This window comes from Mauremys reevesii, linkage group 7 (assembly GCF_016161935.1).
Source record: "Mauremys reevesii isolate NIE-2019 linkage group 7, ASM1616193v1, whole genome shotgun sequence".
NCBI classification, from domain to species: domain Eukaryota; kingdom Metazoa; phylum Chordata; order Testudines; family Geoemydidae; genus Mauremys; species Mauremys reevesii.
In genome coordinates, this window is record NC_052629.1 from 96,380,434 (window position 1) to 96,394,908 (window position 14,475).

Below are 14,475 nucleotides of genomic sequence, written 5' to 3' on the forward strand. Positions count from 1 at the left end.
TGGGAGTGTGAGAGGAGGGTCCCTCCCTGTTCAACTCCTCCACCAGGTTCACAGCCCACTGTAGTACAGAGGTAAACACCGGTGTCTGGGTTGTGTCCTCCCCAGCTCCGGGACATGTCCCCGCTGGGCCAGCACACAGAGCTCTGCCAAGGACCTAGGAATGTTGGTGCCTGTTGAAGCCAAGAGAAATGGCCCTCAGACCTGATGAACTGGGGGGAAAGGCCCCTTCTCTCCTCCCCCCCCCCAGCCAGGCCCCCCTACCTTGGGATTAGATTGGCATTAGCACCACCTGGAGCACAAAGACACAACACTTTTAGTACAAAGTTTTGTTTCTATTTGTTTCTCTTCCCCCCCCCCCCCACAAATGAAAGATGCAGGCACTGGGAGTGTGACAGGGAAGGGGGAACTACTAGGGGCAGGAAACATTGTGGGTTTAACCAGCCATCAACAGGCAGACACGGACAGACAGATGGACAAGTGCAAACACATATATTGACTCACAGATGCTAACGACAGACAGATGCCAGGATGGGACACCATGCACGGGATGAGGGGTATGGCTGCATCAGTTAGCCCCACAGCCCAGTTCTCTTGGGGGGAAGCTGGAGAGTGGGGCTCTGTTGTTGTTCTTAAATACAAAATAAAATATTTTCTATCTTTTTAAATAAAATAAAATCAACAGCATAGAAATCTGGATTCTGTAGGCAAAGGAATGGACGGAGGGGAATGGACCCCAATTTGTTGCTATTTTTGTTAGCAAGACTTTGTGCTGTTTTGGAGGGCAATGGGGGTGAATTTGGAGCCTATTCCTCCCACTGAGACCCCATGGGGGGGTGTCTCTTCCCCCTTGTCCTAGTGAGAGTTCATTAATAATGGTGTTTAGGGGTGGGGGACACAAGGGTCCCTGTGCTTTGGAGCAGGGAGGTTTAAAAACAGTGGATGAGAGAGAGAGACTGACCCTCCCCCTACCCCATTTGTGTGCTGAGCCTTGCAGTCCTACAGGTGGGGCTGCTGCTATGTACCAAATGCCACATTCCCTACCAGCCCCCGCTAGCACCCCCCCCCCCCAACTACCCTGCCTCCTGCAGGCAGGGTTACCCCCTCCTGGGTCCTTGCTACCCCATGGCACAAGTAGGGACACTGCCAGGGGGAGGGACTTGGGGCAGGAGGGGCTCTCGAGGGTGGGGGTGGATGGAATGACCTTTGCCCCCGGCTAAATCCAAAGTGCACTGGGGGGGCAGTCTACAGTTGGAATGTCCTTTGTCCCCTTTTGAACAGAGTTGGGGGCTGAGGGTTTCCCCAGAGCTGGAGGGGTGCCCAGGGTGCAGGAAGGGGACTCTGCAGTGTGGGAGGCTTCCCCAGTTTGAGGTGGGGCAGGCGATGGGGGAGGTTGGAATGTCCTTTGCTCCTGCAGCACCTGTTGTGCTTCCCCCTGCTCCCCTGTGGAGCACTGAGCTGGGCGCATAGCTTCCCAGGCGATGTGAGTGATTTCCACCCCCAGCCAGCTGCCTTGCCTCCCAGGGACTGGGGCAGGCCAGTTCTCCCCACCCAGAACTGAGGCTTGGGGGGGGGTTCCCACCAGCGAGAGAATGGGGATCTGTCTCTCAGCCCCTCACCCCTCAGAAGCCCTGGATGTGGCAGTAAGCCTCCAGAGCAGCCAGCAAGATGTAGAGGAGCCAGAAACAGAAGAAGAGCAGGGCAGTGAGGATTTTGGAGGTGCGGGGACCCCCCAGCTCACCCCCCATGGGCGCGCGGCGCCGGTACAGCAGCACAGCGATGCTCAGCAGGGCAAAGATAGTGAAAAGCGTGACGGAGAAGGCCAGCGAGCCTGGCGCCACCATAAAGCGCTGGCCCTGGCTGGCCCAGTACCCAGCTGCAATGGTCCAGGCCACCCCTAGGCCCAGGAAGACATTGACTGCGTTACTGCCCGTCACGTTGCCGATGGAGGCATCCGCGTATTGGTCCTGGATTGCCGCTGCCCGACTGGCAAAGGTGTCTGCAATGGAAGAGGGCAGGTTAGTGGGGAGGGGGACAGGCCAGGGTGAAGTGTTAATGGGGGGAGAGGAGCTGGTGGGGGAGGACAGGGTAAAGAGTTAGTGGGTGAAGGGGTTAATGGAGGCAGGACAGGGATTAATAGAGGTGAGGGGTTGGGAAGGGGGTCAGTGAGTGTGCAGGGGGAGGTTTTAAGTGGGGCATGGGGCATTAGTGGGGCAGAGTTAAGTTAGATCAGTGGAGGAGTGAGCAGAGAGGAAGAAAAAAGTTAGTGGGGGGGGTGATGTGGAGGCTGACATGGGGAGGGGAATTAGTACAGCACCCCACCCAATGCCATGTTCCCTACCACCTCCTGCTATCCAACCATAGAGCCCCCCTGACTGTCCCTCTCCACCCCCAAAACAGGGACCCCTGCATGCAGCACTTCCCTCCCCCACTCACCATGTGTGACAAAGTGGGGCTTTTCTGTATTATTTTTATGAAGCCTATGCGTGCCTCAGTTTCCCTTTGCACTTTGCATTGTAACAAATAAGTGCAAGTCTCCTGCAAAGACAGTGCAGGAGGCATGAGATATGGGTGGCGCCTGGCTGGATGGGTAGAACGAACAGGGCTATTAAACAGGCTCAAACCGACCCAAATCCGCAAGCATCTCGCAAGACAAAGATGCCCAAGGACTGAACCATCAACTCCTAACACCCCAGGAAGAAAGACCAGAGGGAGAGGGACAGAGAGCGCCAGAGCTGGAGTCCAGCACAGCTTGGCTGGCCCATCAGGGCACTGATTTGACCAGGGTAGGCTACGGCTTAACCCCTCCTCTGTGCTAGCCTGAGCACTTTCAGCTGCTGTAGCAGCCAGGTGACTCATGGATGGGAACCCCATTTAGAAAAGGCTGCCTGTGTCACTGTGCATATGCCCTGGGAGCATTGCGGCTGGAAAGGAGAACGGTCCAAGCCTCCTGCTGGCTTGGCTAGACCTGCTGCAGGAAGCCCCAGAGAGATACAGGGAACGCTGGTGCCAAAGGCCCAGACTCAGAGGCCACAGGCCTGCCCCAGTGGAACTGTGGTCCCTGGGGCCCAGTCCGCTAAAGAGGTCACTCCCAGGAGACTGGTTATAGCCGTGGGCTGTAGCCCTGACTCTGTGACTCCGTGACACCAGGCACAGAGCCCCTCACCTCATGGAGCCCCCTGCCCGGAGCCCCCTGCCCCACTCACCAGGCACGGAGCCCCTCACCCCATGGAGACCCCTGCCCTACTCACCAGGCACAGAGCCCCTCACCCCATGGAGCCCCTTCCCAGAGCCCCCTTCCCCACTCACCAGGCACGGAGCCCCTCACCCCACGGAGCCCCTTCCCGGAGCCCCCTGCCCTACTCACCAGGCACGAAGCCCCTCACCCCATGGAGCCCCTGCACGGAGCCCCCTGCCCCACTCACCAGGCACGGAGCCCCTCACCCCACAGAGCCCCTGCCCGGAGCCCCCTGCCCCACTCACCAGGCACGAAGCCCCTCACCCCATGGAGCCCCCTGCCCCACTCACCAGGCACAGAGGTGCCAAGGGCCACGAAGACCACAGCAGTGACTGAGTCCTTGAGGCCAACGGTGCAACCGAAGTGGGAGGCCAGGTCGCCGGTGAGCGCGGTGAGCACCCCAATGAGTGCGATGGAGACAAGGAAACAGGCCCAGCCCCCCCAGTATTCAGTGGGGGGCACAAAGGCGAAGAGAACCTTCCAGAACACGGTCAGGAAGTGCATGATGTAGTCGAAGCAGGACGGGAGCCGCTCCTCACCCGTCTCGTCCTCGTCCTCGTCCCCTGGGTAAGGGGGGGCTAGAGGTAAGAGTGGGGTAACCCCCTGTACCTCCTCCCCCTCCCACTGCCTCCCTGTTCCCCCCCTCAGTGCTCCTTGCCCGCCTCGTTGTTGTGCCCTAGGGCAGGAGAGAGTAGGATCCCGCCCCCCACCCCCAAGTCCTGCCCATCCCTGGGTGGGGTGCACTCCCCCAGCCTCTCCCCCTCCAGCCCCACCCTTCCGTACCAGCGCTGACCGTCACGGCACTGACAAATTGCTCCCTCCAGCTGCTGCTCCCCACAACCAGCGCCAAGTTGGTTTTCTTGATCAGTTTGTCCACAGTACTCTGGGGAGGGGGATAAAGAGGGGTGAGATGGGGGGCAGAGCCCTAAGCAGGCTGTCTCTAGGGGGTGCGGGGCCTGGGACAAATCAGCCCTCGCCGGCTTGAGGGACCTGCTCTGCACTGGCAGCAGCCCCCGCACCCCTAGTTTCTGCACCTATGTCTTCTGGGACCGACCACACTGGCTAATTGTATCAGCCCGTGGGGCCCCCCAAAGTGTGGGGCCCAGAGTGGTGACCCCGATTTGCCCTACCCAAGGGACGGCTCTGCCCCTAAGGCCCAGTGTGGAGGCTATGGCAATATCAGGGCAGAGCAGGGCGAAGCCCAGAGTCGAGATGCCCAATGGGGGGAGGCTGGGATCTGCCAGAAGATGGGGGCTGGTGGTGTCCCTAGGGAACTGCCCCCTCACCCCTGGGCTCCATGTGTGCCCCTCAAAGGCCTCCTAGCTCTGGCAGCCTCGTGTGAGGTACACGGGGGTGGGGGGGACCCCTGGGGGAAGAGAGCAACTGTCCCTTAGTCTGGTGGATCATCCCCCTGCCCCCCACTCCATGGTGCCACACAGGGCACTGGAGCAGACAGCACGAGGGCCAGGTACAGAGTGGGGGAGATGTCCTCAGGGGAGACTGGTGAACTTGGTCTCCGGCCCAGCTCAGCACGGGGAGGGAGGCTGGTGGGGTGCCTGGAGTAGGAGGATGGGGGGCAGGAAGGGTTGCACAGGATACTGTGGGGTCTGGGGGAATGGGGCACCTGGGACATTGGGGAGGGGTGGTGTGGGGTTGATGGGGGGCAGAAGAAGCACATGGGGAGCCAGAGAGGGCACAGGTCACACATGGAGGAAGGAGGGAAGGGGCATATTTGGGCACTTACCTTGAACTCGTAGGACTCCTCAATCACCACCTCAAGTTTAGGGTGTTCCCCCAGGCTGGGACACCCCATCTTGGCGATGGCGGCCCCCTCTTGCCCCTCAGTGGGGTGGTTCTCGTTAGAGTCACCTGTGGTGAGCAGAGGCAGAGGGACTGTTACTCTCTGGCTTCCCCCACCCCACCTCCCTGTGCTGCCCAGTGCCCCACCCCCATTGCAGCCCCCAATACCATGTGCTGTGCCCCCCATACCATGCCGCAGCCCCATCTCCAGCAGTTCAGGGGGCCCCAGCTGCAGGTGGAAATTCTTGTTTTTCTCATATTCCTCGTCATCGATTATTTTAATCTCGATGAATTTCCTGGAGGGAGAGATTGGAAGGTGAGGTGAGATGGGGGTGCTGCACTGGGGGCCTGAGGGTGCTGGTTGTGGGGCACAGGGTGAGATGGGGGTGCTGGTTGTGGGGCACAGGGTGATAAGGCTGCTGCATGTGAGAAGCGGAGGCTGTCTGCTCCAACTGGAGCAGGTGAGGGTCTGTGGCCCCTGATTCAGGGGGGTGACTGTGCCCCATAAGGAGGGGGTTGTGCTACCATCTTAGTTTGTATACAATCAGCCCCCTACCCAGGCTGTCACCCCCATGACTAGTCCCTCCCCCCAGCTGGCATCAACTCAAAGCTAATTTGGGGCAGGTAATTACAAGAGGAAACAGCTGGGAACACCGCCCCTCTGCTCCCTTCCCCCAACCATCCACTGAACCCCTCCACTGCGACACCTCCCTGCCCACCTGTCACCCACCCCTCAGACACAGATCTCTGTCCCCCCTCATCTCTCCCCAATCCTTCCCCCAAATGTCAAGCAGTAGGTGGGGGGTTAATGGATGCTGCAGCGCTGGGGGGGAGGGGAGGGGAATCAGCCAATGGGCTTGGGCCATTTGGGGAGGCGGCTCCAGGCCCCACAATCCCATTGGCCACTAACAGAGCACAGGGGAATTGGCTGCTTCACCCCAATAGTGAACCGGAGAGTCCCCCCAGCTCTGCAGGTGCCCCTCGATCCCACCCCTCTTGCTCTCCCAGCCCTGGGCTCCCCCCACAGCTCTGTGGTGCCCCTCAATCCCAGTCCCATGCTATTCCAGCTGCGGGCTCCCTCCCACCCCACACAGCTCTGTCAGTGCCCCTCAATTCCACCCCACAGTCCACTGCCCTCAAAGACCTGGGCTCTCCCTCCCAGCTCTGCTAGTCCCCTCAGTCCTGAGCCCCAGCCCCCTGCTATCCCAGCTGTGAGCTCCCTGCAACACCCCCCCCCGGCTTTGGTCACTCGGGGATCAGGCCCTGGAATTGCAGTCACTGGCCGTAACACCTCCCCCCCTCCCCGTGCCATCTGTTCTGCTCTCTAATTATGAGCACAAAGGGCCCTTCGCTCCGGCGGTGCTGGGAGCAGCTGTGGCGGGTAGGGGGGAAGGAGACAAGCAGAGGGGGAGCAAGGGAGGTTTATCTGCCAGCTGTAGGGATCTCAGCACAGAGCATCTCACATCCTCAGCACAGCCTGTGCCCTCCCCACCATACGCCCTGCCTGGCTCTAATGTTCCGCCTGATCTCCACTATCACTGACCCCCAGTACAGAGCCCCCCTACCCTGCACCCTTGGCCTGAGTTACCTCACTACAGGCCGGCAAGCTCTGGGGGGAGCCCATTGCTGCGCCCCATCGATTCGCACCCACCTCACCCAAGTACTGGTGTGCTGGGCTCTGCTCCCGCCTGGGGGGCATGACTGCTCTCCCATCTGCTCACACTCACTGGTTCACCACCATCACACGCATGCCCGCCCCCCTTCATTGCACTGGTGAACAGGAGACGCAGGGTTCCTGCAACCCCTTGTTTGGGCTCATGTCTAGGGGGGAAAAGCTCACTGTTGCCATGGAGACACCAGGAGGGGCGAGGGGGGGAATTCGTTTCATTTTCGATACAATTGATTGAATTGGGGAGTGGGCTAGGGGGCAAGGGATGGAGGAGGGGAGCCCATGTACAGTGTGGGGGAGGGGACTCGGTACCCAGGGGCGGCTCTAGGCATTTTGCCGCCCCAAGCACGGCAGGCAGGCTGCCTTCGGCGGCTTGCCTGCAAGAGGTCCCCGGTCCCGCAGATTCGGCGGCTTGCCTGCGGGAGGACCGCTGAAGCCACGGGACCAGTGGACCCTCCACAGGCATGCCACCAAAGGCAGGCTGCCTGCCGCCCTCGCGGCGACCGGCAGAGCGCCCCCCACGGCTTGCTGCCCCAGGCACGCGCTTAGCGTGCTGGTTCCTGGAGCCACCCCTGTCGGTACCCCCTGCTTTCCCTTTACCAATTGCCCAAGGTGGTTGGGGTTGAACCCCTGGTATCTGGAGCTGCAAGGTGGCTGCAACAAATGTCCCCTGCCCCCAGGTGTGCTGAAGTGCAGATGCTCGCCCACCTCACATGGACTCCAGATTCAGCACTGGGGAGAATGGCTGCTCCAACAATTGCCTCGTTCAGCCCCCTGCTAGTGCCCCTCCATTCTGAAGTGCAGCTCCCTGCTATCCCAGCCTTGGGCTCTGCCCTCCAGCTCTGCCGGTGCCCCTCAGTCCCAAACCATGGCCCTCCTATTATCCCTGGTTCTCCCCAGATACCTGCTCCTCTGATCCCCACCCCCACCTTGTCCTTGACCTGCCTTTCCCTGGCCATTGTCCCCCTCACATACACATCAGGTGCCCTTCTCCCTGCTACCCAGTACCCTGATTGCCCCCTAAGCAGCTGTCCCCTCCCCCCAACAGCTCCCCCACAGCCCCGCCACCTGATCCTTGTCACACACACCCTGTTCTCCCTCACCTTGCTGTCCCTGCCTCTGCCCCCTTGTACCTGCTCCCCTTTGGCACTCCCCACATCTCCCCCGTCCATGTCTCTCACGTGATCTCATCGTTGAGGAACTCCACCTTGCCCTCGGCCTCCTCGTAGTCCTCACCAGCCTTTGCGGTACCCTCCACGGTGCGGTAGGGCAGGGCCACGCGGCCCCGGGCCCCTGAGGTGCGCAGCACCCGTACCCGCACGGCCCCCACACTCTCGCTGACCCGCACTGAGGCACCCTCGAAGGTGAAGATACCGGCATGATCGTCGTCAAAGATGGTGACGGTGGCAGTGGCAGCAGGGCCCAGGCAGGCCTTAGGGGGTGGCTCAGCCCCCGGCTCGGCCCAGGCAGCCCGCACATTGCTGAGGTGCACACGGAAGTACTCGTCCTCCTCGAAGATGTCATCGTCAATGATGCCCACGCGGATCTCGCGCTGTGTCTCACCCGGCTTAAAAAGCAGTGTGCCCTCAGCGTACTCGTAGTCCGAGCCAGCATTGGCTGTGCCGTCCTCGGTGCGGAAATCCACACGCACAGCCGTGCGAGCCACGTCGCCGCCGTGCCGCTCCACCGTCAGCACCACGGCACCGCAGTTCTCAAAGCACTGGTAGAGCGCCGGCTCGAAGGTCACCCTGGTGAGCGAGTCGTCGTCCTCAGGGCGCACTTCGGGCAGACTCAGCGCCTTGCGCGCCTGGTCGGCCGCATGCTTCTTCAGGATGTTGCCTGCTCCGATCATCATGCGGGTAGCCTGGATGCGGTAAAAGGCCCGGCTCTTTTGCTGCTGCACCAGCACGTGGTAGTTGGCCATCTCAATCAGCTGCTCCATGTCCTTCTCTGGGTGCTTCTGCCGCAGGTCCCTCAGGGTGCGTGCCATGTCACGCCGGGCTTCCTCGTCCCCGTTCTTGCCTGCCTCGACCATCCCGTTGGCCTGGGTGCTGTCCAGCTCCACCTCCAGCTTGGGGAGGGCTGTGTCGCCTTCCGTCTCAATGATCAGGCCCCGGGCCTTGTCGGCGCGGTACTTCTTCTGCACGTACTTGTAGAAGAGGAGGCGGCGGTCAGCCAGCCAGGCCTGCACCACGCAGATGGGGAAGAAGAGGAAGGTGAGCAGGCCTTCCCACACCTCCACCTCACCAGGGGAGAAGCAGGCCAGAATGAGGTAGAGCCAGATGTAGGCGAAGATGCTCCAGGCGGCCGTGACAAAGAAGACGCGCAGGTGCTTGATCCTGCGCGTCTCGCCCTCGGGCACCACATGCACGCACACGGCAATGATGACGAACATGTTGAAGGCGGCGCTGCCCACGATGGTGCTGGGCCCCATCTCGCCTGCCTGGAAGCCGTGGCCCACGATCTCAATGATGGAGAGCATGATCTCGGGCGCCGAGGAGCCCAGCGCCATGAGCGTCAGGTTGGAGACGGTCTCGTTCCAGATGCGGATGGTGGTGGTGCTGGTCTCACCATTGGCCTTCTTCACAGTGATCTCCTTCTCCTGCGAGGTGATGACCTCGATGGAGGCCATGAAGCGGTCGGCAATGATGGACATGCCCAGGAACATGTAGATCATCGCCACGAAGTACACAATGGCGCGGGCCACCTTGTCGCCCACCGATGGGTTCTGGGGTAGCCACACAGGCAGGACCACCCCCTCCTGGCACTCTGAGGTCTCCTGGCACAAGGTGCTGACATTAGCCCCATCCAGCGATGATGCTCCCTGGGATGGGCCCCCCAGCCCCTCCTCCACCTTGGCCTGGTGAAGTGGGAGGCTCAAGGCCAGGACGAGGAAGATGGTAGAGGCCCCAAGGTGGGACAGGAGAGGCATGGTGGGAGTGGGGGTGGGCAGGCAGAACCTGCAAGAGAGGAGGGGGCATAGTGAGGAATGAGGAAGACACATGGTACCCAGTGGTGCTGATGGGGAGAAGGGCTGGGAGGTCATCCCCTTCCTTTTGGGCTGGAAGGGGATGGGTGGGGCTGCTCCCTTGTGAGGTTGCGGGGATCTGGGGTAAAACGGGGTGCCCACTCCCTCATGAAGTGGAGGGGAAAGGCTAGGAAGAACTGGTGGGTGTTTTGGGTGGCACAGGCAGTCCCGGGGCCACAGCATCCATCCATAAGGAGCCATGAGGGTCTCCTAGTTACTCTTCCCCCTACAGCGGGGCCAGCCCCCCTCTGGGGTACTTCCCCCAGGGTCTATTCCTCCCATCTTTCCCTCAGTTCCACCACCATGGCAATACCCACCCTGACCCTTTAATAGGTGAGGCTGCAAAACAGACTGCATCCCAGCTCAACCACCATTGCCTACTGCATCCCCCTCCCCTCCTGGAAACAGGGGGTTGGTTAAGAATTCCGGAGTCCTGAGCTACTGGACCCCCTGCCCTCCCAGAGCTGGAAATGAAACCCAGGAGTCCTGGTTCCCAGTCCTCTCTGCTCTTTCAGAGGGGGAGGGAGGAGAGGGAGAGGAGAATACTGGGAGCCAGGACTCCTGAATTCTCTGACTCTGTGCCCCATGATTCATGCCAGTGCTTCAAGGCAGCACTGGCAGCTGATTCACAAGACCCATCTGCGCTCAATGGGCCAAGAGACAGCACCAGTCAGACATAAATGAGGCTTGGGCCCAGCTGGGCACCACAAGGCTGGTGCTTGCCCCAGATGGGTACTGAGGGGGGGGGGGCTCGTGCCTTCTCCAAGTCCTGCTGGGCACCAGCAGCCCCATCAGGCTGCATTAAGGGGCTCTAACCTCCCCACCATGGGGCAGCAGGATTGACCCCATGGCAGGGTCAGGGGGAGTAGTCGGGAGTGACCCCCTCAGCCAGCTCAGTATGGGGAGCCCAGACCCACACCAGTGCCTCTCCAACCAGGTCCTGGCAGAGCTTGTGAATGTGGTGTCTGCCCCCACTCCAGCACCTCACTCGGCCTGTGTCCGTGTGTGGGGGGTGACTCCCTGGTCTTGGGGCTGGAGATACTGCAGGGATTGACCCTTCCTGTGTTGAGTTTAATGGGTTTTTAGGAGTCCCCATTAATTTGTTCAGGGCGTGAAGTTTGGTGTGGACACTCTCTCCTCCATCCTGGTGGGCGCCCACAGCTCAAGCACACCCCCTGCCCCCATGCTGGCCGCCTCCATTCCCCCAAACTCCCCTCAGCTCACACTCCTCCCTTGTGCTGGCACCTCACCCCCACAACCACACACACACAAACACCTCCCTGCATCAGCACCAACTGGGGACCCGCCCGCCCGAGATGCGGCTAGGGGCCTGTGCCTGGAGGAGCCCTCCATCCCAGCCCCTTCCTACCCCACCGAATGTCCCAGAAGCCCCCACTCTTCCTTGACTTCCATTCCTCCCAGCCTGTCCCCAGGGAGTTTGTGCCCCTTGCAGTCCCCCATCCCATCCCCAGAGTCCCCCCATTCCCTGAGCTCAGGCTGAGCTATAACAGTGATCTCCCCCTGGGAGCACTTTACACCCTGCAACTCTCCTCTCTCCCGGTTTGGAGGTAGGAGCCTCCTCTCCATGAGGGGAAGATGCCCTTTCCCAAGCGGGCTGCAGTCCTGCGAAACAGCACATGGTGGGAAGGGGTCGCAGTTCTCCCCACGGTAACATTCTGCGAGGGGTGCACTAAGGGACAGGAGGGTGTGCAAGAAGGCACTCGTGGGAGTGTGGCAGGGTTTCACTTGTAGAGGGGTGAGCATGCAAAGATTGTGCTGGTGAATATGCACCGGACCATCTTCCACAGACCTGGGGGCTAGGATTGCAGAAGTGGGCAGGGTGGGGCTGACTGAGGGGAACATGAACTTCACCTCAGACCATGCCAGGTGCCTCCATCCTGAACTCTTTGGCAGGGGGTCTCACCAGGGTGTGAACAGGATTGTGGAAGAGTATGCACGGCACTGCTTTCGGTGCACAAGGGCCAGAGGTGCACGTGTGAGGTATTGCTCTGAGTGCATGAGAGCCATGCATAAGCATACAAGGCACTGCTCTGGATGCGCAGGGCTGTGGGCGAGTGTGCAAGGCACTGCTCCAGGGACCATGGATGAGCCTGCAAGGTGCTGCTTCAGGTGTGCAAGAGCCATGGGTGAGTGTGCAAGGCATTGCTCTGGGTGCACAGGGGCCATGGGTGAGCCTGCAAGGCACAGCTTTGGGGGCCATGGGTGAGCATGCAAGGCACTGCTCCAGGTGGGTAGTGGCTGTGGGTGAGTGTGGATTGTCAGTGTGTGACCCCATGCACACTGTCAATACATGCACCATACTGTTGTGTGTTGCACATGCACCCACCATGCAAAGTGTTGCACATGCAGCCCCTCCTGTTCGCCCATGCAAGGTACTGCACACATGCCCCAGTGCAACATGTTTTCCATTTGCTGTCCCGTTCTCATACATGACCCCAGGGCCACCCTAGTACTGGGGGTGGGGGGATTACCCTGCCCTCCGATGGAGAAGCTCACCTCCCTCACCAAACAGAAGGCAGCTGAGCCCAAGCTGTGTCAAGCAGCAGAATTTCTTGGAGAGCTGGGGGAGGGGAGAGCCCCGGGGCAAGCTGACAGCAGTGTGGGGGGTAGTGAGACCCAGAGCAGAGACTCAGTGCCCCATGTGGGTTGGACTAGATGACCTCCTGAGGTCCCTTCCAACCCTGAGATTCTATGTTGGGGGAGATGAGGGGATGGCTCTGTAGAGGAGGAAGAGTCCTAGGTGGGGGTTCTATGGGGGTTAGGTGGAGCTCCCCAAGGTTGGAGGGGGAAGTTGTGGGGGGTAGCATCAGCTTTGGGGGCAGTTCTATAGGGTGGGGAGGGCAGCCCAATGCTGGTTGCAAGATTTTTTTTAAATCCACAAAAGCCAGAGTCAGGCCCCTGTAACCCAGTGCCATCTCCCCAACCCCCCGCCCCTGTCTTGGGGCCAGGTCTCCTGTGCCCCCAGCCCCTCCCCCCATTCCAAGATATACACAACACATCCCAGCAATCTCTCCCGCCCCATCCCTCCCCACCTCTTCCCCATGTGGCTACCCTGGTGTCTGGGTCCTCCCCCTCCCGCTCCAGCAAGACAGCCCAGGAATGCAGAATTGGAATTGGACACATGCAGACCAACTCCCTCCACCACCACCGCAAATCTACCTCTTCCAAATCCCCCCTTTTTCGCTCTATGCAACTCTCCTCGATTGGGGGAGCTGCAAATAAATTCCGGGGGATTAAAGATGTAAAAGAGGCAGGATTCCCCAACACCCCGATCCTGAACCCCCGGGAGGGCTTCCCTGGGCATCAGTCAGGGCAGGGGGACCGGTCACTTCCCCCCCACCCAAGGCAGCGTCCACACACCTCCCGCTCAGATCCATGGGGGCCAGCTTCCCCCCCCCCAACCCCTCTCCCCGAGCTCCCCCTTACCGGGCTGTGGGATCAGGTCGCAGCACCACCTCCCCTCTGGGGTAGGCTGCACACACGCTCCCCCCGCCGCTGCTCAGATCTGTGGGGAGGAAAGGAGCGGACCCCCGTTAGCTGGCGTTCGAGGGGGCACAGGGCTGCTCCTGGAGTCACTGGTCCATCTGCAGCTGGGAGAGGAGGGGGGGTCTGCACGATCCCCTCCACAGCCTGTGCCTCCGCCCCTTCCTGCAGAGCCCCCCAGCCGAGCTGCCCCCCGATCTGGGGGGGGGGCAGGGTCCCCTCTGCCGCCAGGCTGCGGGCGCCAGCAAAACGGCGGAGCGAGCCGGGCTGCCGGGGACAGGCTGAGGATGCTCCCGCTGGCAGCTTCATGCTCCACCCTGGCGAGGGATGGATGGCTGGGGAGGGCACCGTGCGCAGCCTGCAATGGGGGGCGGGGGGGCTCCTAGCACGGGCAGCGGAGCCGGGAGGGGGGGCGTGCCCTGGGGAGGGGACCCCCACTGCAAAACAGCAGCACACCCTCACCCTGCCGCCGGAACCGAGATGGAGGGGGGAGCTCAGTGCACGGGGGTCCCCATACGCCTCATTGAAAACTAGTAAGCCCCCACCCACGCCTGCAAGCCAGACACTTGGAAGGGAGGAGTAAACCCAGCTGCGCCTCTGCTGCTCCCCGACCCCAGCTCCCTCCCCCCATCCCTCTTTTCCAGACACTACCCCTCCCAAGCTCCCCCCTACACACTCTCTCCAGCGTATGTCCTCAGCCGCCAATTCCCCCTCAAAATGCTTCCCCACCTGCCCTCAACTCCCCATGGTTCTCCAGGTGATCCCCGCAACTCCTCTCCCAGCACGGGGCGCAGCAGGGAGTGGGGTGGGAGCGCTGGCTGTGGGGGGAGCTCCTGGCTATTCCAGACCCGCCTCTCCCAGCAGGGGGCGCTGTAGGGAGGGGGTGAGAGCGCTGGCTGGGGTGGGGAGCTCCTGGCTATTCCAGACCCGCCTCTCCCAGCAGGGGGCGCTGTAGGGAGTGGGGGTGGGAGCGCTGGCTGTGGGGGGAGCTCCTGGCTATTCCATACCCGCCTCTCCCAGCAGGGGGCGCTGTAAGGAGGGGGTGAGAGCGCTGGCTGTGGGGGGAGCTCCTGGCTACTCTGGACCCGCCTCTCCCAGCAGGGGGCGCTGTATGGGGGGGGAGAGCGCTGGCTGTGGAGGGGAGCTCAGTCACCCTCTTCCCTCTCCTACTCTGTAGTCCTGTCTGGCTGTTCCCCTCGTCGCAGTCCTCAGACACCCCCATTGTCTGCGGCTCCAAGA

General features: G+C 61.3%; 1 protein-coding gene across 3 annotated transcripts; it reads right to left on the minus strand.

The window, feature by feature from the left end:
* Positions 1-379: 379 nt before the first annotated feature.
* On the minus strand, positions 380-13,541 carry LOC120408929 (sodium/calcium exchanger 1-like). Of its 3 annotated transcripts, XM_039546090.1 has the most exons (7): positions 13,180-13,541; positions 7,886-9,664; positions 5,225-5,331; positions 4,980-5,104; positions 4,019-4,118; positions 3,526-3,798; positions 380-1,996 (listed from the first exon to the last, which is right to left on the minus strand). In XM_039546090.1, exons 2-7 carry the CDS (start codon positions 9,634-9,636, stop codon positions 1,620-1,622), a joined length of 2,733 nt encoding a protein of 910 aa, XP_039402024.1. In that variant the 5' UTR covers positions 9,637-9,664; positions 13,180-13,541; the 3' UTR covers positions 380-1,619. The 3 variants fall into 3 exon arrangements, with proteins under 3 accessions (XP_039402024.1, XP_039402023.1, XP_039402025.1); XM_039546089.1 differs by having other exon boundaries at positions 4,980-5,331; XM_039546091.1 differs by lacking the exons at positions 7,886-9,664; positions 13,180-13,541 and adding an exon at positions 5,766-5,802.
* Between the last annotated feature and the right edge of the window lie 934 nt (positions 13,542-14,475).